Source organism: Podarcis liolepis (assembly GCF_965112155.1).
Source record: "Podarcis liolepis genome assembly, chromosome: 7".
NCBI lineage: Eukaryota > Metazoa > Chordata > Lepidosauria > Squamata > Lacertidae > Podarcis > Podarcis liolepis.
Genome location: NC_139561.1, coordinates 52,487,780 through 52,512,599, shown reverse-complemented (window position 1 = coordinate 52,512,599; position 24,820 = coordinate 52,487,780). Strand labels below are relative to the sequence as shown.

The 24,820-nt window shown below is 44.0% G+C and overlaps 1 protein-coding gene and 2 long non-coding RNA genes across 4 annotated transcripts in view; 2 read left to right on the top strand and 1 right to left on the bottom strand.

Moving 5' to 3' along the window:
• The first annotated feature begins 780 nt into the window (after nt 1–780).
• Nucleotides 781–24,818, top strand: LOC310712257. The gene is made up of 3 exons (XR_014528814.1): nt 781–1,437; nt 4,256–4,377; nt 23,056–24,818. It is a non-coding gene; the product is annotated as an uncharacterized lncRNA (long non-coding RNA).
• Nucleotides 5,226–10,145, top strand: LOC310712266. The gene is made up of 2 exons (XR_014528824.1): nt 5,226–5,440; nt 9,619–10,145. It is a non-coding gene; the product is annotated as an uncharacterized lncRNA (long non-coding RNA).
• The window catches only part of CMIP (c-Maf inducing protein), a 144,787-nt gene continuing 129,490 nt past the window's right edge, over nt 9,524–24,820 (bottom strand). For both annotated transcript variants that reach the window (XM_083514968.1, XM_083514969.1), the window contains 10 exons: nt 22,256–22,282; nt 21,297–21,345; nt 20,247–20,354; nt 19,321–19,437; nt 17,558–17,698; nt 16,866–16,913; nt 15,678–15,824; nt 14,934–15,039; nt 13,030–13,100; nt 9,524–11,842 (listed from right to left, as the gene is read on the bottom strand). In XM_083514968.1, the coding sequence (XP_083371094.1) occupies nt 11,789–11,842; nt 13,030–13,100; nt 14,934–15,039; nt 15,678–15,824; nt 16,866–16,913; nt 17,558–17,698; nt 19,321–19,437; nt 20,247–20,354; nt 21,297–21,345; nt 22,256–22,282 (868 nt within the window). In that variant the 3' untranslated portion in view covers nt 9,524–11,788. The remainder of the gene's footprint in view (nt 11,843–13,029; nt 13,101–14,933; nt 15,040–15,677; nt 15,825–16,865; nt 16,914–17,557; nt 17,699–19,320; nt 19,438–20,246; nt 20,355–21,296; nt 21,346–22,255; nt 22,283–24,820) is intronic.

Sequence of the window (24,820 nt, the reverse complement as noted above, 5' to 3'; positions counted from 1 at the left end):
TTTACATGTAAAGGTTCATCATTGTTCCACCCGATGTGTGTGTCTTTAAGGGGCCGGAGCAAGGGCCAGAGCAAACTAACAAGACCCAGCTTTACAGCTGTGAAACATAGCAGGTGCTGCTGAGTTGTACTGATTAAACTATGTCAGCAATTGGGTAGAGTATATAAGGAGCAGCACCTAGCTCTCCCATTACCCTGGGGGATGGGTTGGTGGTTGGGTCTGGTTTGTTGATGTATTTAGTGTAAATGGAGTTTTTGTTTTTCTTATTAAAACCTTTAAGTTATTTTTGAGTCTCTTTTTAATGCATGGTCTCCCCAGCAAGCTCTCTGCAGCGCTACCATACTGCAAAAAGCCAACAGGAAGAACTAGCTGCACTAATATAAGATAGAGGACATCTGGCTTACTAGCAGGACTTATGAAAAGGATCTAGGTAGACCACAAGCTGTAAATGAGCCAACAGTGTGATGCAGTAGCAAAAAAAGCTAATGCTATTTTAGGCTGCATTAACAAAAGTATAGTGTCCAGATCAAGGGAAGTAATAGTACCACTCTTCTGCTTTGGTCAAGGCAAGCAGCCTTCAGTTCCTGTTGTATCTCAAAATTGGGGTGAGGAACCGCTGTCCTCTGGGCCAGCCTTGGCCTGCACAACTTCCCAATTAGCTCATGAGGCCATTTTGGGCAAGCCATGGTCCTCCACCATGCACCTTACATCATATAGGTAAGGGTGGGGCTTGACTATGAGGACAAGGATGGCCAAAGGTGCTTTGTGCAGCTCCCCAAGCTGGTTGCCTTTGCATAAAGTGGGGCCACAGTGCTAAGCAGGGTTGTGCCCCCTTCACACCAGCTGATGCAAGGAGCTTTGGGGCACACCCGAGCCCAGCACCAAGCAGGACCACTCTCCCCACATCATGAGAGGGGCTGATCCTTCCTGGTGCTGGCCTCAGAAAACCATCAGGTATGCACAGAGTCCCTGCAGGGAGCTCTTGGGCCTACCCAAACTCAACACTACAAAGGAAGGAGGGAAAAGCTTGATCTAGCTGCAGTCTTAAAGGGGAGGAGATTTGCAAATACATTTTCGTGGAATGGAATCCAATCTTTCTCCTATATCCCACAATCATTATTAATACATTTTCCACTGCCTGAGAGGCTTCCTAGATGCTTCTTCCCATCGCCAGTCAAAATAACCACCACCAGCAGGTCACAGACCTATATAAATGGCTTTGATTGTGTGTGGGAATCTTTTGCCCATTTCCCTCCCTTAATTTCCCTGTAAGGAAGCCATGGGGTGGGGGGGAGGGAACCTGATGGCCCTCCCTGTCAATTAGCCCACCTTATACCAATCAGAACCATGTGTGCTTCTTGCATTCACTAGCCAATCAGAACTATGCATTCTGCCTGTGGTCTGCAGTGCGGGGAGAAGAGAGAGATCTCACTCACAGTAGGAACCTTGTTTTTATAATATTTCGTGGGGGGGGGACAAGGGAGGAGTGCGTGCACTTTCTTTTCCTTTGTTTTCTGGCTAGAATACTGTACTCTTATCTCTTCCTGTCTTCCCCCATCACTTCTTTCTTTGGATTTCACCCCACCCCCAGCGGCGTCACTCCCCTCTTATTTCTGAAATATTAAAACTAAAAAGCACAGCCCAAACGCTTTCCATGTTGCCCTGGTTTTAAGTACACGCATATTCTGTTTGAAATTAAATTGAATACAGTGGTACCTCGGGTTACAGTGTATTGTGTTTTGATTTTAATTAAGATTAAACTGTCTCGCTTTGCTTTGGGAGACACCCAGTGAACTGTTTTGGAAGGTGATATAAATGCAATTAATATACTAACCCCACGTATCTGGGAGTAAGCTCTACTAAATTTCAGAGCAGACAGGTAAGTCACCAGACCCAATAGAATTGGCTTGTTTTTGTTGCTACCTTCCCATGACCAGCTGTTCCGTCTTGAACCAATTAATACACGTGCCTGGTTTTCCTTTTGTGGCATTTGTGATTCTCCTCGTCCGCATTTTATCGTCACAACCTTAGTACATATAATACTGACAAGCACAAGGCCACCCAGGAAGCTTCACAGGTGGTGATTTTAACCTTGGTCTCTTACACCCTAGTCCATTTAATATCCCTTCTCATGCTGTAAAGAAGGCACGGAAGTAAATATGTTTGGAGTGTGGGGAAAATATTTTCCTATAGGGCTGAAAGTTTAGGGAGGAGCCTGTAAGGGATTCCTTTCACAACACAAGGGATGAGAAATTTCTCACTGAAATGAACTGCCTTCTGCTGCCCTCTTCAGACATAAAGCCAGAATACACATAGACTATTTTAATTTTTGTTTGTGCTATTTTTTTATATAAAAAAGCAGCTTAAAATAGTAATGCAAAAATTGTTAAATAAATGAAATTATTATGGATTTGGACACATCCATAAAGGGACAATGGGAAAGAGATTTTGGATATGACCTATCACCAATTATTTGGAAGTTGCTTTCTCAGAATGTCCCTCAGTAAACACTGATATCAAGGACATTTTCTGGACCTGTTCTAAAAATAAAGAAATTTGGGAGTGATCTAATATATTTATCTAGTATATTTGTCTTGGTATATTTATTTGGCAACAGGTTAGTGTAGACTGCCGCAGGAAATGCTGTGAAATAAATAACAGCCTGTTGTCCCTTGTGTCCATGCTGCAGTACCTTGCTACTGCCATGTAAGGAAATGCAAGCATTATTCTCTCTGAACGCAGTCTACACCTCAGCATGTTTTTGGAAGAGCAGAGTGGGAATTGTCATTACCTATTCTTGCCCAATGAGGGCAGCAGAGATTGTGAAATGGAAATAAATTGGAGAGTCCAATCAGAGGGCTGCAGCCAAGGTTAGTCCTCATAGCAGACCCACCGAAATTAATGGTCATGATTTGTCCATTAATTTTAACGGGCCTATTCTGAGTAAAAATTAATGCAATGCAACCCAGAGGGCTTTTAAAAATTGTATTCAGCAAAGTCGACATGTAAAAAATGGAGAATTGAGATTAATATTTATCACATTTGATGTTTAAATCGTAGGTTTCTGCAGAAGTGCAAGTATTAGAGCCTTCCTCAAGAACACTGGGTTGTAACCAACTACAGTGGTACCTCAGGTTACATACGCTTCAGGTTACAGACTCTGCTAACCCAGAAATAGTACCTCGGGTTAAGAACTTTGCTTCAGGATGAGAACAGAAATCGTGCTCCGGCAGCGTGACGGTAGCGGGAGGCCCCATTAGCTAAAAGTGGTGCTTCAGGTTAAGAACAGTTTCAGGTTAAGAACGGACCTTCGGAATGAATTAAGTACTTAACCCAAGGTACCACTGTAAATCCTACTCAAAGTAGGCCCATTGAAATTAATAAACCTAAGTTAGTCATGTCTATTAACTAGTCTATTAAGACAGTTTGGTGTAGTGGTTAAGAGTGGTGGACTTGTAATCTGATGAACCGGGTTCGTGTCCCCGCTCCTCCACATGCAGCTGCTGGGTGACCTTGGGCCAGTCACACTTCTCTGAAGTCTCTCAGCCTCACTCACCTCACAACTCGTTTGTTGTGGGGGAGGAAGGGAAAAGGAGATTGTTAGCCGCTTTGAGACTTCTTCGGCTAGTGATAAAGCGGGATATCAAATCCAAACTCTTCTTCTTAATGGGTCTACTCTGAGTAGGCCTCATGTTCTATGCCACCTTTTTTTTGGTAGCTCCCTTTCCATCGCAAGGGATGGCATTAGAGGGTGGCAGCAGAATTTGGCCTTCTCCAGCAGTAAACTCTGCATGGCCTGCGCCCTTCCTCTTGAACAGCAATGGGGAACTTTAGGCCTGGGGGCAGATGTAGCCCCCAGGCCTCCCTGTATGGCCCTTGAGACTTTCCCAGAAGTAAACTGGTTGAACTGATTTCAGAATTGTCATTTTGCATTGAGGTAGGTAACTAGGGATGTCTGATAATTCTGATGGAAACAGAAAGGGGAGCAGAAATTTCTGACGTTCTCTTATTTGTCCCATGTCTGGAACAGATATCAGCGGATTGTTGTTATCAGTCCACAAGCAATATAATAATAATTTTATTATTTGTACCCTGCCCATATGACTGGGTTGCCCCAGCCACTCTGGATGACTAACTCCTCTGCCATATGCATTGAGTTTCCTTTGCATTGAAATTAACAGTGTGGAATAACATAATAACAACACAATTAATTACATAAAATTCTGCCACAGTGAGACAAGTTCTGTTGTTTTAGTTAGAAGCTGAACTGGAGAGAGGAAACAGTGCTGTGTGGAATGAACGTGGGCCAGAACAGAAATCCATGCCTTCTTACATCCTTTTCTGTAACCCACCCTGGGACCTTGTGGTGAAGGGCAGGTAAGAAATCCAGTTAACAATAACACATAATAATGCCTTCAGTTTCCTGTGTTTGCATTTATATACCTGTGACCTAGAGACACAGTGAATTCCTGCCCCTCAACATTTAACTGTGGAGAACAGGAAAGGGAACTGAACTAGGGTGAGTCCATGTTCTCTGCTTTACAGAGAACAGTCCTTTATTGAAGGGCTATCAGATGACTGTCCTCTATGTAAAGGCATTTTCTATTAAAAGGGCCGTTCAGTCAAAGTCCGGTTTAAAGATAAAGAATTAGAAGCGGGGGGCGGGGCTTGAATTTGCCCATCAACAGTAAACATCTGGACTGAATAGGCTGCCAAGCCATCTGACCACAGTCTTCTCCATTATGACATTTTCTGTTACATTTCTAAAAGTGCAACTATACACATAAATTAGCATATGACAATGTGATGAAAAGGTGTGTCCTCTTTTTTTGCCAGCATGTAAGTGGTTACCCTAGAACAGGGGTCTGCAACCTTTAAGACAAAAAGAGCCACTTGGACCCGTTTCCGAAGAAAAAACAACAACTGGGAGCCGCAAAACCATTGCGACATTTAAAACAAATATATCTCCGGAGCCACGATCTGACAGTGGGCGGGAAGGTGACGTCAGGACGGTGCGTGACTAACGCATGCACCGCCCCCATGCGACGTCACAGCCAGTACAGCGCCCGCCACAGTGAGGAGTGTCGGGGCGCACAATGCGCCTCCTCCCCTCGCTAGTATCCGCCCCGGAGCCGCAGCAAAGATGTAAAAGAACCACATGCGGCTCCGGAGCCGCAGGTTGCAGACCCCTGCCCTAGAAGGAACCCCAAAGAACTACTACTGTGTGCAGGCCCAGTGTCAACACTCAGAGCACTTGGGTAGCTGTCAGGACCCCAGGGTCCTAGCAGGGCTGGCTGGCAGTGGAGCCTGCACTGCATCCCTTGCTATGAGCTTGCCCAGATATGGTGGGCCACTTACATTTCCCACAAGGCCCTGGAGTGATGCTGTGTCAGGCGCTCTGGGATACTGCGGGGTGTGAAATGGCTGCAGCCACCGTCAGGTAAATCTCCAGCTGGGGGCCCACTCTAGGAACTCATGTTAACAACATTTAAAAAAAGGCAGGGCCTGAATACAAAAACAGGGGCGGAAATAAAGCCACTGGTTTTCTACAGGTAGGGACTAGCTAAATAAAGATGCTGTTCCCTGTGAAACAGGAACAACTAGAAATTTATTTCTGAGGTTTAAGAAGGGGAAAAAACAGTTTACAAATAGTGCCATTGCCAACACCAGGAAAGCTGTACTACACACTCACACACAGTATTTTTCCTTGCAGCTGTGTGACCTAACTTATCTTTGCTGAGTCTTAACATGTTTTAGTCTCCTTAGATGGGGTGAGTCAGAGTTGAGGAGTCAAAAAGGCCAAGAGAATCCCAGTCTGTTTCGCCACCATCCCCTGCTCCCTGCATATGATGCATCTCTGTTATGAGTCACTTGAGAGAGATTTCTTCCAAGGAAAAGCATGCATGCAAGAAGACCCTGAAGCTTGACAGCCGGGTTGTATCAGAGTCACTCCACTCACTTCCCTAAACTGAAATCTCACTGTTCAGGCATTCCCCAGATTAGAACAATAGAGCAGAGTGATAGCAGGGTACTCAAGACTCCTGGCCTAGAAAGCTGTCATCTGTGGTGCAATCAGGATAGGACTTTAGAACAGAAGGCCAAGGCCTCACTCTGAAGAATGAAGTGCCTCATATCTCAGGTTTTACAAATACTAGCAGCTTGCTTTTCTTTTGAATGGAAGCTCAGAATCTAGGAATTATGGTTCATCTGGAGGAAGCAGGGCAACTGCCCGTCTTTATGAATCCTCATGCTAGATGCACAAATCTTTCAGGGGTTTTTGAAACCCCAAGCACACTCAAATCCTCAGAGAAAGGGTTTCAGTAGCACATCAAGCCAATTCATCAAGGGGCTGGGATTCATTTGAATACAGTTACTTAGTTTTCTGATTCAGGTCCATATACAGGGAATGGGAAGAAAGCCCTGATCTGTACCAACCAGAGGGCAATGTCTACTTTGTCACTTACATTCATTCCCTTGGCAGCCAAGCAAGGGGGCCTAGGCCCTAGGTGAAAATGTGGTCGTTATGGCGACAGTGATGTCACGGCCTCTGAGGTGGAAAAGTGGTGGCAACCTCAAGTATGACTTCCTCCCCTACACCCTTTGTTATAGTTTGGCTCAAAAATAGAGATGGTCCAAGCAGCAGCCTTGCAGGGACAGTTTAGCTGATAGTCTCATGCATTGCTGCATACAATACCTCTGGTTATGGGAATCCTGAACAGAGTGGTGGATTACAAATGCAGCACTGCAGGAGCTCTGTCTGGGAACAGGTGCAAATGCAATGTGCCATTTAGTGGCAGGGACCACCTTCAAATCTCACCTGATTATCAAAGAATATTTTGTACCTCTAGAGAACTATCCCTTTCTGTTGGTAGTCAAAATATAGTAGAAAGACACTGTTCATGACGTTTATGCTGTTCCCAGGGAGAGATTAGTGGCACTGTTTTTTTGAAACTGTGTCTCTGACATTGGGTGGCCAACTGTCCTACTCTGTAGAGAACATTCCTCTAGTTGAGGACACCTTCTGTTCCAGGATGAGGAACCTCTGGCCCACAGGCTGACTTTGGCCTGCCAGGAGTCCCACTTTGGCCTGCCAAGCTATTCTTGGCAAACCACTCACCACACCTGCTGTCATATGCGATGTCAGGTTTGAGACAGGTACTAGCATGGCTTCAAAGGAACAACTGTGAACTTAAAGAGAAACAATTGGGAGCTTAAAGTGATTCTGATCAGCTAATGGGTGGTGGGAGCATCCCTAGCTCCAGAATAAAGAAGGGGATTGCCTTGAATCCCCTGCCAAAATGGAGGAAATAACATGTACCTTAGCAGTGGTTGCAATGCAAACCCCTTTGTGATCTCAGAGCAAAGCCATTTTAAGGCATGCTCAAAGAGGCTCATTATCCATTGTAATGTCAGATGATTGACCCTGTGTGGGGTAGGGCGGATGCAGATCTGGCCTGCTTGCAGGGGAGTGGGAAAAGTTCAGAGTTCCAGCCAGTCAGCCAACCATACCCTTTTCCAGGGCACTCCATTCCATTCCCATTCCCCCCTCCAACATCAAGTTATGCAGCCGCTGACCATGTAGTCTGGGGTTTTTCTCCCTCCTTAGGAATTCCTCCCCTTAAGTTTTTGTTTGTTTGTTTGTTTTTACTTCTTCGCATCTTGGGGTTTTCCCCAAACCGGCTACTATTTCCTATTTTTGTGTAGATGGTCCTGCTTTGGCTGCCTTAAGGATCATCCGGGGGAGAATTGAGCCTGCTCTTAAGATTGTGCAATGACAGAACTGTCACTTTTACCATTTTGTTTTCCTTATTGGGTCTCTTATAGGTTTTGTGTCGCCCCTTGTTTTCAGAACAATTAATGATTGACCTTGTGATGCTTTACAAGCTAACATCTCAAGCTACCTACCTGAATCTCACTCCCGTTGTTTTTAAGACATGCACTGAGACAGGCCTTATATCATTTATCTAGATGGCAAAATTCACTGGGCATTTTGGTGGCGAAGTAAATAACTTATTTCAACATCTCCTACTGCCTTTTGAACTGTATCACTTGAGCAGCTGGTACTTGATCATGGCCTTCTGTTCAACACATTTAGGAAATCCCTCCAGAATAGGTTTGCAAATTTATGAATGAATATATAGCAATAATAATAACTCTGAGCCTAACAGGGTTGTTATGAGGACAATATGGAGAGGGGGAGAGCCATGTTCATGCCACTTTGAGCTCCTAGGATGAAAGATAGGGCATAAATGCAATAATTAAATATCTAGAGAAGTACTTTGGAATAGAATTTTAAAACAGATTTAGAAAAGATTGTACTTACTGTAAACAAGTTCTCACCAGAGTATTCTGTCTCTTGTGCATAAACCAATGATCAAGAGAACCACAATAGTTTAATTGTACTATTAGGAGAACTCTGAAGTCCTATGAACCCTTTCCATAAACACATTACCTGTTCTGTAGCAAACATGAAGATCTACCTCCCTTTCTCACTCTGAATAAAGCCAATTCCACATACTCTGTCACTCTCTTTCATTACAAGAGGGTAGAGTTCTGCAGAATGGGGGGGGGGATGTGGCTTCTAGTTGCTCCCATTCAATTCTCTTTTAAAAAAAATGGTTTTTATTAAGATTTTATTGGGTTACAAAAGGACATACAGCGCCTCTGCTTTCAGTTCCTACAGATCAGTTATATTTGATGTGAGACAGTAATGTTAATAGACAGTATAAGGTTGGGGGAGAAGAGAGGTGGGAAGAGAGAAGACGGGTAGCAAACTTTCATTCTTTTGCATAGTGTCCGTGCAAGGTTTTTGTGTCAGCGTCTTGGTGTAGTGGTTAAGAGCGATAGACTCGAAATCTGGGTAACCGGGTTCGCGTCTCCGCTCCTCCACATGCAGCTGCTGGGTGAACTTTGGCCAGTCACAGTCTCTCAGCCCCACTCACCTCACAGAGTTTTTGTTGTGGGGGAGGAAGGGAAAGGAGAATGTTAGCCACTTTGAGACTCCTTCGGGTAGTGATAAAGCGGGATAAAAAATCCAAACTCACTCTCTCTTTCTATTAATTTATTAGTTTTCATTGGTGGCGAGATAGGTTGGGGGCCCAGGGCATGGTTGGTTGCCTTCAGGGGAGTGCAGTGAGTTTTGTTTGCAAGGGTAAGGGGAAGGTGTTGTTAGGTCAAGTTAGCGGTATTGATCTGTATGCTGCCTGCATTTGCCCCTGGCCTTACTTGCCACGGTTGTGTTTGCTTCCGGAAGGGAATGAAGCGTCTTGGCTGAAAAAGGTTCCCTACCCCTACCGTTCAGGAAACATGGGCCAGGGTTATGGTCTTGAAAAGCAGGCCTAGCTCTACTGAAGGAGCTCAGATTGGTTCATGTACTGTTTCTGAGCGGCTTCCCTCCCAGAGCATTTACAAGGCTAATCCAATGCGCCTTCCAATTGTTCTCCGAGCCATCTTGTAACATTCCCACAAACCGTACCAGGGAAAAAAATGCAGTTACACAAAAAGAAAGGACAATGCACGCCACTAAAAGATATTCACTTACAGTTTATTTATCCCCACCCCACCCCCGCGCCTGAAATTATTTCACATCTTTTTTTTCTTTTTCTTTTTTTTACACAGCTACAGAACAGTAGTAGTAAACCATCGGTAGAAGCAACAGTGCTAAGGATAAAACGTTGGCGTAAGTTTCATCTCCGTTGTCTTTCGTTTTCCCTCACTGAGTTTATCAGACAGCTTGGGATATAAGGCAGAAACAAAACAAAACAAAAGCAAAAGCAAAACACAACCCCTGGCACCCTACATGAATTAAGACTTGAACCAACCGTTGTTGTTGTTTTGTGTGTGTTTACAAAAAGTGGGAAACAGAGAGATGACAGAGACTTGAAGTGTGAAGAAGCTACACTAGCAACATTTTAAAAAAACAAAAACAAAAAAGACAACCAGAACAGCAAAAAGCATCGCTTCCCATTGAATACAATTAAAATATGCATGCATGTATGTACAGTATATGTATATACATGTACATACATACATATGTGTGTATAAGCACACTGCCTGGATGTTAAATCTCTTCAGGTGCCCCAAGAACTGAACAAACATCTGCTAGTAAACTCAAAAAAGTTAAAACACATAAAATGCTTCTTTTCTTTTTATTTTAAAAAGCTGCTCCATCCCAAGAATGCTTATTGTGAAAGAGAGAGAAAATAACCCAAAAGCATATTTATAAAAAGAAAGCTTATTTATAAGGGTTTTTAAAAATAAAATAAAATAAAATAATAATAATAATAATAATAATTTTTCTGAGCATTTGTGTAGGACCCACCTCATCATCCTAGTGCCCTCCAGATGTTTTTGACCCCCCAGCTCCTAGGGCTGATGAGAGTTGCAGACCCAAATATCTGGCGGGCATTGGATTGGCAAAGGCTGGTGCAGGCAGATCAGGCATATGGATAGTGGTCATACATATTTTGAGGAGCAGCTTAGCAACTGATCGTGGAAAAACCTCCCATCTCATGAAAATAATAAGAATAGTAATAGTAATATGGCAAGTGATCTTTGTATGCAGGGAACATAAGCGAAGCTCTGGGAGAAGGGAAGGAGGAGTGAAGGTAAAGAAAAATGCACAACACAGTGGTTGTGAGGATGAACATGCCCTTGAAATATAGGACGTAAACAGAAAACCAAACAGGCACGCCTTGGCAAATCTAACACAAATGGTTGACAGCTCAACTTAAGTCTAATCTTGAACTTAAGTTTTTAAACTAACATTTTTCTTAATTACAACAAAAGGTAGTTTCCTTACCACTCCAATTTCCTAACCCCAGCACAGTTTGAAAATGTATCAACCTCTTCCTGACTGCGCACTCATCTTTTTGCTCTTGTGTATATAGATGTATTCATATGCATATTTTTTCTTTTATCTGAAGAAACTTTTGAGTGATTTGTAAATCAGAAATCAGTGGGGTGATGGGGCTGGACAGAGACTACGTAATACAGTAAGCTTTACTAAAAGACAGTTATTCAAAGAGGGTTTTCTGTTCTTTAAAAAACAAAAACAGTAAGACCAACTAGTTCATACAGTCTATATGCGAATCAGAATGAAACAAACAAACAAAAAAGATAAAAGAATTAACAATTCATAAATAAAAGACAGGTCCCAGACCTGTTATTTGTGAACCATTTTTTAAATAGGTGCATTATGTAAATTGTATGTACAACAAAATTACTTTGCATAACGATCGTAAGAACAGAATGAGAGGTGAAAATCATGTTTTTTTCTTCTCTTGATTTCTCATACTTTTTTTAAAAAAAGAGAGAGAGCAGGAAAGATGGTAAAGCACCTAAAGACTGAGGGTCCATCCAAGAAAAAGCTCTGATGTATAACCCCATATTTTTTTTTCTTTCCATATGGCATTTTAAAAACAACAACACAAAAAAAGCAAATGAAAATTGAAACAGATTTCCCCTCCCTTTTTTCTTTTTCTCCCCGGCTGCGCAATCTTTCTCCCCCCACCCCCAACCCCTTCATTTAGATGATGTTGAATTTCAAAGGACGAAGCTCAAATAATTTGGCAGGGCCTGGGGCATGCTCAGTTCCCCCTCCCACACGCAAAGCCACACTCTGCTACCTCACAAACACAACTCCTAAAATCGAAGTCCTCAGAACTTGCTGCTCTCTATAGGTAGAAGCCAAAAGTTTATTTCTCTGCTTTTATTTTGTTGCAAAAATTCTCTTTTCCCCTCCCTCCCTCTCTCCTTGTCAAATGCTACGAATGCAGCCCACGAGATTTCACCATGCCTCTGTGTAGCGGACATCCACTTCCTTCAGGTTGGGCAATTTAGCCTGGTTAAAGAGAAAAGGGTGGGGTGGGTAGAGAGAAAGAGATAAATAATGAGCCGGTCCTTTTCAGATTTCCACCAGAACCCAGTAAGATTCCTTGTGAACCATCGCTAGGCATTTAGGTTCTGCTTGTATATTTTGTATATCCATACTAAATGAAACTTTGCGATTTAAAGTGCTTAAAGCCATGGTGGCTGGCGCCCATTGGTCCTGGTAGGGCAGAAGACCAGGAGCCCAGCAGCAGGTGGCGCTGGAATCAACTAATTCTAGTTTTCTTCCCCTTCCTCTCCCTCTCTGTGTTCTACAATGGCAAAACTCAGACTAATGACAGGCAATGTCATCCCTTGGACTGGTTAGCATTAAGAAGGCAGGCAGGTGAGGGGCTGGCTTAGGGCACACAGACTCTGGTGTGGCAGTGCCCCATTTGCCCCAACAGATCAGCCTTCACTGATATAAAGGGAGGTGAATGAAAGGAGCAGCTGCTGTCCAACTGCAGGTTTAATGAGCTTCTCTGCCCTAGGCGGAGTTGGAGAAGATGTGGGACGATGATCTTAGAGTTGGGTGCCTTTCTTGAAGTATCAAGCTACCAAGTAGATCAGTCAATTGGTAGCCTAAGAAGGGGACTGAGCTCAGTGGGGGAGCAGGGAGAAGGTCCCCAGTTCAATCTCTGGCAGCTTCTCCAGGTTAAAGGATGGCAGCTGGCAGGTGATGGGGATCCTGGAATGCGGCTACCAGTCAGTGTGAACAGCACTAGGCTAGGTGGACCAGTGGTCTCACCTGGTAGACAGCAGCTTCCCACATTCCTGTAAGCTCATTTCGTTAACTTCAGGTTTAAAATTCTTATGAATAAATCCTTTTAGCGGTGGTGACACTGTTTGCTCTTTCACATCTTGAACAGGATGGGGAATCTCTGGCTGTCCAGATGATCCCTGACCACTGGTGATGCTGGTTGGGGTTGATGGGAGATGGAGCGTAGCAAGCACCTCAAGAGCCACAGACTCCCTGTCCTTGTCTTAGGTGCATCACATGATCACCACCTGGCCAGTGGCAGAGAGATACAAAGCCATGCAGGTTTCCTGGCAATTCTGCAACATCGTTAGAAGAGCTAAGTGTTTTATGTGGGATGGCCTGCTCTCTTGCCACTGGGCTCTTTTCCAGACATGTCCCACAGCTTCAAAACTTTGACATACCTTGAGATCTTCATAGGTGTCTGCCGTAAGTTTGGTGCTATTCATATTTAGGCTACACAGGCTTTTCATGGCTAGGAAATAAATAAGCAATATGTTACCCAAAATGCAAATGCTGCCATGTTGATGTATTGGGGGGGGATCAAAAATCCATTAGGGCATTTGGCCAAACAAAATGCCACTAAATTGTGTGCAAGCTTTTTGAATTCTGGAGAACTCAAAAGCTTGCACATGGTTTTATGATATTTTAGTAAGCCAAATAAAAACATTGCTCTAATAGGATTTTTTTATACAACATGTTGGTTGTAGACACATGCTTCTTCATATTGAAAGATGGCATGATAATGTCTGAGGGGTCGATATGTTACGGAGGCTGCTATGTTGCAGACCTTGCTTAGCTAAAAACTTAACTGACTGGACTTTGGGTCACTGCTTGTCAATATTTTCTCTGCAAACATGAGAGCTAGAATCTTGCTCCCCTGAATCCCCCAAAACAAAGCTTTAGATTCTGAACATGAAGGGTGGGGGACTGATGTATTTTGCACTAGGAAAGTGCTTTAAAATATTTTGTATGACACAGTGCAAATGAGTCATACTCATAATTCTTGCTCTTGTTTGCACAATTTTTCTTACTTTTTTGATAAACGAGAATACAAAAAACACCCCAAATAAAGAGTGTAGGCCTTCGGAGGCCTATAATCAGCAACCCAGTGAGATCTCCCTTAGCTATGCTAAACATGAAAAGCCCTACAGAGAAACTGTACCTATCAGTCACACCCTGTCACACCCTGTCACACCTAGCCATTATCAATCCCTCACTGTCTATAGGAGGGATCCCGATGTACACATATCATTTGAAAACCTTGTAAACTCCATAGAGCATCCTCTCTGCTGCAGACAGTCATTCTCCAACTAGTGGAGCACAACCAGAAATGTGATGGGAGTGGGTGGGAACATCACATGGAAGAAGAAACGCCTGAATGGGGCTAATATGGCGCATCAAAGTGGGTTGTAAAATCATGTTCACTACATATAAAATAGTTTGGTCTTTCCAAGGGAAAATAGGATCAACTGAAGAAGGGTTAGATGAATTAAGAAAAATGAAATGTGGATCTAACTAATGGAGACAGTTCTGATTACTGTATAGGTTATAAAAAAGAATGGATGCTATAAAGGAAAAAATAATATTATAAATTATAGTAGATTGGCATTACGTTAAGCAGAAGAGTCTTAATCTTATTAGTAGAATATATTGTGCTTTTAAGAAATGTAATCTGACTCCTGACATAATGTTCGGGGGGGGCCCCTAATTTTTATTTATATTAATACTTTAATCAATAAAGTCATACACTTTGGTATGGAAAAAATAAACATCTTTAAACAAGCGTTCACACAATGGCCTCATTTGCACTTAGGTCAGGGCACAGAACCTGGGCACCTGTCCCAGCCCACCAAAGGAATGAGTTTGTCATCACTGACGGGTAGGAGGGGGAATCACCGCAAGGGAAGCGGATCCAAGAGGCTGGTTAAAAAACAGACTTTAACCTGGATGAATCTATGTGGAACAGTTTCCCTCCCTCTGGACTGCAATCCCCACTTCACTCATCAACATGGATTGAAACAGTATGCAAGTCACAGGAATTTGCAGTTCTCAAGTATGAGTACACCAAGGAACCTGTGGCTTCCCAGATAAGATATTGTACTCCTGTCATTCCTGACTGCAGGCGATGCTGGCTGGGGCTGATGGGAGTCCAACCACACCTGGAGGGCCGTAGTGCAAAAAGGGTGCACCGCTGGGAGAATAAGCCCCCTTCAAAGGGGTTCAAAACAGTCCTGAGACAATAAAGTTTGAGCCCAGATGAATCCTCTCCCTGCCCTGTCATTGGTCTGCTTCTTTGCTTACTTACAGCTCAGTGCCAGCAGCCCAGCGTCGGTGACAGGCGTCTCACATAAGTTGAGCACTTGCAGCATCGTGAGGTGTTCAGAGAGAAGCCGCAAACCTGCATCTCCAAACTGGAGGGGGTGGGGGAGACACAGAAGTATTATACATGAGCAGAGCACTATGGGAAAAGGAACTGGCCTTGCAGACACAGGAGACTGTTACCTTTCTGCACTAGTTTACATCCCAGCCATGCAGAAGTCAGATTTTCACACCCACACCCACCCAGCAAGAAGCAGGATGACAGCTGATAGAATCATAGTATTGTAGAACTGGAAGGGGTCCAAAGGGTCATCTAACCAAACCCCCTGCAGTGCGGAAATCACAGCTAATGAAGGAAACTTAGTTGAAGGACACAATTCAGTATGGACAGTGTGGTTGAGAGATGTGCCCTCAAGAGTGGGATGTGTGGCCTGAGTCATGAAGGCTATTTCTGGCCCACAGGGTGGAGGTTCCATATTCCTTTTCTACATGCAAAGCAGGTATTATCCCCCAGAGCTGTAAGTGCAGCAAGACTCTTGCAGTGGGGCTAACAATTTTGGCTGGAAGCAGAAAAATTGGGGGAGGGAAGGAGTCTGCTTATAAATTGGGGGGGGGGCGGTTGCAGGCAACTTGCACTGTCAGAAAACCTTCTCATATTGATGCGTTGGGCAATCTTGGGCATGTCTCAGCTCAAGCGACTCCTCTCCGCTGCTGCTTCCTGAGCTCGTACCTGAGTTGACCACAGGTTCAACTGCTTGAGCGAAGGCAGCTTGATGAGATGCTCTGCGCAGGCACTCGTGACGTTAGTGAAGGCCAGGCTGAGGTTCTCCAGGTTGCCGAAGGAACCTGAGCTTAACAAGCGGGCCAGGTCTGCGTCCTAAGGGAGGAAAACAGCACAGATCAGATTGGCACAGAAACTGCTGTAGATATTGGCAGGAACTTTCAAGCTCTTGCAACACAGGCCACAGTTCCTGTGTTGCGAAAGTTGGTTAAATTCTGGGGGCAGAACCACTTAATTCACACCTTTCTGAGCATTCTGCTGCAGACTTCACCAACCTGGTGCCCTCCAGGTATTTTGGACTACAACTCCCATGTGCCCCAGCTGGCATGGGAAGGGCGTGTATGGTGTAAGATGATCTTTTAAATATCCAGGTCCCAGTAGCAGAACCTTTAATTCAGCCTGGTAGCTAATTTAAGGTTACCAGACCCCAGATTTACAAATCAGTCCCCATACAAAATCCATTGAAGTTAAAAAGTGTCCCCAGATTCATTGGGGGGGGGGAAATCTGGTAACCTTAAGCTAACTGTCAGGCAGTGCAGTTCTTTCAGAGTAATTTGATGGTGGTATTCTGTCCTAGTGAGCAGTTGAACTGCCTCCTTTTGCACTGGCTGCATTATGGGAAATTTGAATGATGGCTCCAAACCAGATGGTGTGAGGCGCCTAGGGCAGGCTGCGGTGCAGGGCTCGGACCTGGAGCTCCAGCAGCTTCCTGCAGATGCCTTGTGCTGATGCTGGGCCTGCTCCACATGCATAATCTAGACAATCCATACAACCCTATAAAGTAGGGATAAAATAGCTTTAACTCCTGCATAGCAGGAGTGAGAGTACAACCACAGGCATCCTGTTTTGCAGCTCAGACACTTGGTACTAGGCTACATAAGAGAATGGCCAAGGTCAAATTAGGCTTTCAGCCATTCTCCAGACCCCAACTGTAGATTACCTGGCCTAATCCGTAATCCAGTTCTGGCTCAATGTAAAGTTCAATGCCCTCCGATAACCCTCCAGATGCTGTTGGACTACAACTCCCACCAACCACAGCATGCATGACCAATGGTCAGGGTTGATGGGAATTACAGGAAAGAGAAAAGCGTTTCTGCATGCTTATGATATTGCTATAACTGGAAAGCTAAAACTTACTGTGGATTTTGATGGCAGTGTTAACCTGGTAGGACCGCCTTTCCTTTGCTGTAAAAAATAACAACATGTTGATTAAAAACAGGGGTGTTTCTTCTGTGTCAGAGCACACGCTTTGCTGGTGGAATGCCCCAGGCTGAAATCCCCTCATTTCCAGTTAAAAGGGCCTCAGGTGGCAGGGCAGGGCCTCTTGCTATTCCACATCCAAAGGCAGTACACTGCTCTTTACTTGAGTAAGTTGGTAAGTTGATGCAAGGGAAGGGATGAGATCTCAGGAGCATGGAGGGAGCTGGATTCTGCTTCAACAGTCAGCTTCGAGATCTGGAGATTCAGGTGCAGAGTGAATGGGGTGGGTTGGCGGGGTGGGTGCAGATTATATATACCATTGTATATATATATACCACTGCAATAACTATTGTATCACTTTCTATTTCACAGTGTTTAAAATACATTGTAGGCCACCCTCAAGAACACTGGTCGGTAGGTGGAGTATAAATACTTCAAAATAAAGAAACAGAACAGTGCATCTTCCTTTGGGAAGTCCAGACTTGTTAAAAGTGCAGTCTGAAGAGCACTGTAACTTTCTGTGCAGAACCGAGCCTGTCTTTAAATATCCTTCGTGCCTTAGGCCCCACCTGAATCTCCTCTGGTGCCTGTTTTTGAATAGTGACGGGGCTGTCAATACAGAGACTCACCAGTTCTTTCAACTCCCTCTGCCTGTCACAGAGCTGCTCGTACATTTTTTTCCCCACGTCAGTGCTCTCGAGGGTTGAGATGATCTGAAGCTGGGTGTCTTTGTTGTCGATGATGTTGTATTCAAGCATCAGGCAAAGAATCTGACAGTGGAAAGATAAGTAACATTTACTCTACAGCTTGTTCACTGGGTAGCTTGGCACAACCCACCCCTCTCTCTTCTTTTTGAATGCTTGTTAAGAAGCAACTTTGGCCTGAGTTTTCTGCCCACTTGTTTCTTGCAAATGTCCTGTTCGGGTGGTTGGGCTGTAGGATAGAGACTGGTTCAGCAAGCTCTGTGGCTGGGCGGAGATTTGAACCCAGGCCTCCAACATTCTTGTCTCCAACATTCTATCCATTCAATTATGCTGGCTCTAAGAGGGCAAATGTATTATTCATTCCTTCATTTTGTTTTTCCTCGCCCTCCTCTGTGAAATCAGTAGGGCTGTCACTCAATTAAAAAAAATGAGGCGGCCATCTGAAGCACACTTGCTGGAGACGATAAGCCCCACTGAACAGAGTGGGGCTTAGCTTCTGAGTAACCATGTGATTCCATTGTCAACCACAGAAGTTCTATTCAATTAACTAATCAATTATACCTGAATACATTTGCACGAGAATGAACTAACCATTCTGAAGGGGTGGGTGGGAGCCCACTTCTTTTATTTTGAAAGGATGCAGGGACATATTGCAAGAAGCAGAACCATCAATGGGGCATTCCACAGGACAGTTTCCCTTAACATGCTGCCCTCCAGATATTTTGCACTCTAACTCCCATTATCCCCAACCATTAGTCAAGCTGGCTGGGGCTGATGGGAGCTGTAGTCCAAAACAGCTAGTCTGGAAACAGGTTGCTGAAGTCTGCTGTTAAATTTGTTAATGGACCATAATGGCTTCCCCCAAGAAAACCTGGGACTGCAGTCACATGCAGGGACTGAGAATTCTTTGTCCTTAATCATGTCAGGGAACTATTAGTTTTCAGGGTTCTTCTGTTGGAAAGGATTATCGTTAAAATAGCTTATGAAATTACTTAAAAAAGTAAAAATGTGCACTTGGCTTTAGCTTAGCTTAATCTTTGCGGCTGCATTTGCTGTTTTTCACTGCATTTTGATTCATTTTCGTTTGGAGTGTTTCGGAAAGACACTTTGGGTAGTCTTTAGGGCAAGGTGGGGAAGCATGTAAAGTTTCCAAATAAATACATTTCTTTAACTATGTTTTATTTTATTTTATCAAATTGATGCCACCTTTCCCTTTCAAAGGAACCCAGGGTGGCCGGCACACAAGAGATTAAACTTCTAAAATCAATTAAATACCAATGAAGGCTGGGAGGCATCTCTTCTTAGAAGGCTTCGGTAGGCACAAAAGAGGCAACAGGGTGGCACCTGTCTAATATTTAAAAGGAGGCAATTCCAAAAAGTAGGTACCACAACACTAAATTCCCAATTCCTATATTCTGCAGAATAGACCTCCTGATAAAATGGAATCTGCAGCAAGCCCTCACCTGCAGGGCATGCTGATCAATGAAGGGGTAAGACAACCTTTTTGGCAACCTGATCCCAAACTGTATGTGGCTTTATACACCAAAACCAATCCTCTGAACTTAGCCCTGCAGCTAAGGGGCAGCCAGTGTTGGAATTAAATACGGGGTTCCTAGTTTCTAGGCTATGTGACAGATTAAGAGGTTTGGCACCACCCAGTTCAACAGTCTCATTATTTGATGCATTACCTCCACCATGGTCTGGTTGCCTCTCAAAGCTAGCAGCATGCAGGGCCCAAGTTTGTTCTCAGCCAGTGAAAGCAGGAACTTTTTTGTCTTATAGCAGGAGCCCATTAAAATGTGAACCTGTGAGAGCAAGAGAGAGAGAGAGAGAGAACCTGGTTAGAGGTGCAGGCATGAAGGAAGAATGTGGCACTCTTTAAACCAGTCATGTAAATCAACCAACAAAATTAACAAATTTGTACATTATATATCAGAAAGAGGTGTAGTCTCCAAGCATCAGAGGAAATCCTTCATATATATATATATATCTCCTGTTTGGTCATTCACTTTTCCCTGGAGTGAGGAGTGAGCTTACCAGCACAGGCCAGAGCCCTGGCCTCAAATCAATCCTCTGGAACAATCCAGGAGAGAGGTGGGGGAAATTAGCAAATTGGCCCAAAGAGCTGAAATGGATGCGTGTACAATTTTCACACACGGGGTTTCCCATGTACATATATCTGCTTCCTATCCACAGTTATAAAAACCTTATGGGACTGGACTTCCAAATCCAAAGAAAGGATCTGGATTTTGCAAAGAAAAGATAGGGCAGTGTATATAGAGGGACATGCTTCAAAATTAGTCAGACAATCTTGATTCATAGCAACAGCAAGATATGTCACTCCATATATTTCAACACAGCGATTTCAAATATTCAGAGTGCTACTGACAATGGAGAGTTTCGACTAAGGCCGTAGCAAAATGGCCCTCTCCCATTTTTGTAGCTCCATTTACAGGCTGCATCTGTGGGAGGATACATTTTGGGCATCTTCAGGAGAGTGGGATGTGTATATCCGTGTGTGCAAAAACTCACCAGCACTCCTACTCCTACTCCAAACTTCTGAATATATGTTCAACCCATTCCCAGTTTATTCAGAGTTACAGCTGGCACATACCATGCTGGCAAACAACTCTCCATCATCATCGCAGGCTACGCCACCAGGGCTGTAGAGCTGGAACCAGCCGTCTTTGCCAGCCCGCACACTCAGCAGACACGAGTGGACCTGCCAAGCAAGACACAAAGGCAATGAGGAGTTGAGGCTCTTTGCAGCACCACCTCTCCACTAGTCCACAGAGAAGCAGGTTAGCAAGGAAAGAAAATAGCAAACAGCTTCGGAAGCACCTCCAGGACTAACTAATTTAATGTGGCATAAATTACTGTCAACTAATGTCTACTTCCCTGGATGAAAGAGAGGTTTTTCCATATACATTTGGGAACACAGGGAGCTGTCTTAGGCTGCATCAGACCATTGGTCATTCTAGCTCAGTATCGTCTTCAGTCACTGGCAGTTCTGGCCGGAGTCTCTCCCAGCCCTACCTGGAGAGGTTAGAAACCTTCTGCATGCAAAACAGATGCTCTTCCATTGACAGAGAAGAAACAAAATAAGAACTCAGAATATGTGCATATGGAACCTTTTCCTTGCTCTCAGTTTGGTGTTTGACAATAATAGTAATCAACAGAGATCTACAAGTTGCAGTGTAGGACAAAGCACATTTGCTGCGTCTTTTGCCTTCTTGTGCCCCTGCAATATACAGGCCCTGTACAAACATCCTGCCTATCGTAACAATGGGAGCTTTGCCAGTGGTGTTGTGACATGAAGACTCCAGTGTGTCGGCCTCAGCTATTTCGACAGATGTAGAGAGGGGGAATTTATTTGCGGCATTTATTTAGCACAGGAAATTAATTCTTGCCGGTTGCAGTTCTCCCTGCTGAAGTGACATCAACAACAGATTCTAGGCACCCAGGGTGGGGCGCATGTTTACGTATGAGGAAAGAAGCCATTCATACTAAGGCTTATACCCCCAAGCATCCTGGGGACAAACTCAAGGCAGACAGGCAGAGAGAGGCTGACAGTGCTTTGGAACGCAAAACTACTTAAAAACCAGAACTTTCTGACAAGCAAGTCTCCCTGTCCCTTTGATCATGATGCTGGAAAGGAACTCACTTCTTGTCTTGGATCTTCCGCGAATCTTTGAATGACGTACTTCAGCTCCCTTGAAAGGGCAAAAGAGAAAACAAGAAGCAGAACGATGAGTGGCTATTGGTCGGTTCCAAAATTTACACAGCTGCAGCATTTCATTTTGGTTACGCTTTAAGTGATTGATGCCCCTCTTCTGGAGAGGGTGCAGGGAAGCGAGTGGAGAAAACATTTCACAGGAAGGAATTATGAGGGCTTAGGGAGTTGCCAAGGCGGTGCATATAGACTAGGAAGGGGCTATGCAAATGCCTGCAGGCGGTCCATCTTAAAACAACCCAAGCATTCAAAAGTCATCCCAGTCTTATAACTATCATTTGAGCCAGGCAGAAGATGTACTGTTAGCTTTAAAGATAAATGGTAATAACCCCTTGGTACAGACCTGCTTGGACTGTACCACTTCAGATTGCAAGGAGGGGGTTTGTATGTTTAAATGCTCCTGCCCCACCATGTAAAAATCCTCACTGCATGTAGAAAATCAGCACTTGTCCTTAAAGGACTAGGCTCGAGCATCTCTTGCTAACCTGCTAGGTTTCTATATGCAGGGAATACAAGTTGTTGTTTTTTTTAATCTGTGGGTGGTAGTGGTGGAAAGATTCAAATGTGCAATTTCTCATAGCTGCGATCTAAAGTGGTGCAGCTGTCATGGTGGAATAAGTGACTGGGAGAAGGTTTAATGGAGAAGTGCTTTCATGCTGACTGGCATGGAAGAGATTTCTCCAGTAACGGTGGGTTTTGCTCCACTTCCTCATTTTTATTAAGAATGTTTGTGACTCGTGTGTGTGGCTCTAAGCCCTACCATTCTGATTCTGTCAGCAGCTTTCAAAACCTCAGTGCTGAAGGATAAGAGGAACACAGACACATTAGCCTTTGCTTAGATCTGGCTTATTTATATCACAGGAAATAGCTTTAACCAAACAAGCACTTACTTTGTGAACTTCTCATGCGCAAGAGCCCTGAAAATTAGACACAGAGAATTATTAATGATTCTCCTTTTTTCATGCGGTTCTTTTCTTCCAAAATAATTGTGAGTATGTGGATTCAATAAGTCTAAAGAGGAGAGCTATAGTCTACATGACATCGACACATACATAAATGCCGCCTTTGCCAACCTGGTGGTGCCCATGGGTTCTAGGTTGGCAAAGGCTGCAGCAATGCATGAAGTATTTACAAAACCAAAAGGGTGGGAGAGGGCCATGTTTTAATTATGTTGAATAATGATGGAACAGAAAAAAATTAAGATTAGGGGTGGGTGGGCTCTGGATGAAAGATATCTAATGAGATGGCCCTCCATTTTGATGATTATATTAATCTGTTTTGGGGGGGGGGGTTATTCAGCCTTTCCCCAGGATGGAACGTGAGATGAAGTTCACGGGGATTCCTAGCCTCTCATCCAGATGTGCTTGTTTAGCTGTGTTGCAGGCCTTCATATCACTCTCTCTGTATTGTTGCAACATCATCCTGTGATCCCTGACTGGGTGGGGTAACCCTTGCATAGAAAGGGAGGGAGGAAACCTGGTTGTGTGAGAAATCAATGCTGCAACTCACTTCAGAAATACGTTTTAGCAGTAGTATAAGATCAATTGCCATTCAAGAATACCCCTGAAGAATAGTTTGGTTTGAAACATGTTGTGCTTTTTAAAAACGTGGGATTTTTTTCCTTCTGCACTAGGATATTTCTTCTCTTCCTTTTCCCTGCGACTGGTAATCTTCCTGTTTCTCTTTGCAGGGAAACCCATGTGATCGAACCAGGAAGAAGGCAAAAGCCAATAGGGAGACAAACAGCACTGGAGCAGGAAGAGGCAACAGAAACAATGCTGCTGAATGGGGACAATAAAGGGAATGTAAGCACTGCCTACATATTCCTTTGGGGAAATGTAAACCCCACCAAGTACAGGAAGATTGACACTGGAAAGCATTTGGCTCAGCTCCTGTGTTCCAGATTGCTTCAAAAGAGGTCTCATGATAAGACAAACACATCTGACTTTCCAAGCTGTGCCCTCTTGATCAGGAGATCATTCACAGCCCTGCTTTTCACATGATGGACTTGAAGGAGCCTTACAAACCTGCTGTAAGTGTTGTTCATATAAAAACTGCTTTTATTCCTGCTTTCCTCCTAGCAAAAGAGCTGTGTGCTTTACCTAAGGATGGAGACTGAGCTGGGCAGCCGCTGGGTTTCTATATCCCACCTTTCCTCTGAGGAGCTCAAGGTGGTGTATGTACATGGGTCTCCTCCTCCTCCTCCTAGCATCCTCACAACAGCCCTGTCAGGTAGGTTAGGCTCAGAGACGATGACTTGCCCAAAGTTATCCACTTCATGGGAGAGTCCAGCTTTGAACCCCAATCACCAGGTCCAACACTCAAACCACTACACCACATTTTCTGCTAAAATATGAGGGGCTGTCAGGCCAAGGCAAGATTAGACTGAGGAGGGTTTTCAGTAACAGCAGCAGCAACAAAGAGCTCCTGCCAGACGAAAAGTCAAAGGCAAAACTATTCCGCAGGGAAATTCTGTCATCAGTGAAGCAAATGGAAACTTTCAGGGCCCGGTGATAGAAACTGCACACTTTGTAAACAGGGTTTTTAGCTCCATCCTAAGTCCCAGGTGTGTTCATTAATTGCATTGCAATTAAGGCATGGCCACATCTAATTAGCATGGCACATTAGCGAAGCAATTAATGGTCACTCTCTCATACTGCATTGCATCATGATACAGATCTGCAGTTCACCCCAGGGTCCTTTGCTAGAATCACCAACTCAGGTAAAAAGATGCCAGGTGTTGTTCTATCTCCCCAACCGTTCCAAAGCACACGCAGTTTACGAAAGCGAGCCCTTCCAAAGCACCCAGACACTGAGGGATGCGATAAGCTGGTAAATTGGACAATTATAGGCTGTAATGTTCACCCTCTGGGAACAGCATTTCATAAACAATGGTGTCATTAATAGGTTTCAGAGGGATGCCATTGCCAAACTCTTTCATTGCGTCCTAATACTGCTTATGGAACAATGTGCATTTTTGTAATTATCATTTTTTTTCAATGGGTCACCTCAGCCCTTTATGCTTGCTGGCACAAATGCTTGTTTTGCTATCTGATCCTATGAGACAACTGAACTTGTTCACTTCTTCTTACAGGATGTAGCTAATAAACTCAGGTGGCTTTAAAAAGTAGGCTAGAAAGGGATGGAGGATAAGGCTCAGAGTGTTATTTGAGGAATGCACCCTTTCAAAATATTTTGCAGTGAGATATTTTGGTCCAGTCCCGTGGAGACCTGGCAAACCAGCTGAAGTGTCCCCTTAAGCCCAGGTTTACTGTCCCAAAATATGTCTTTACTGGATATATTCACTCCTTGAGTTTTGGAAAGGTTCTTAGCATGCACTGCAACATTTAAAAACAAATATTTTTAAATCTTCCATTCAGCATCTTCTGGACTGTAAGATCCAACCAAAATTTCTCAAAATTTTTGCCACTAGAGAAGATAAAACTACCTGCCAT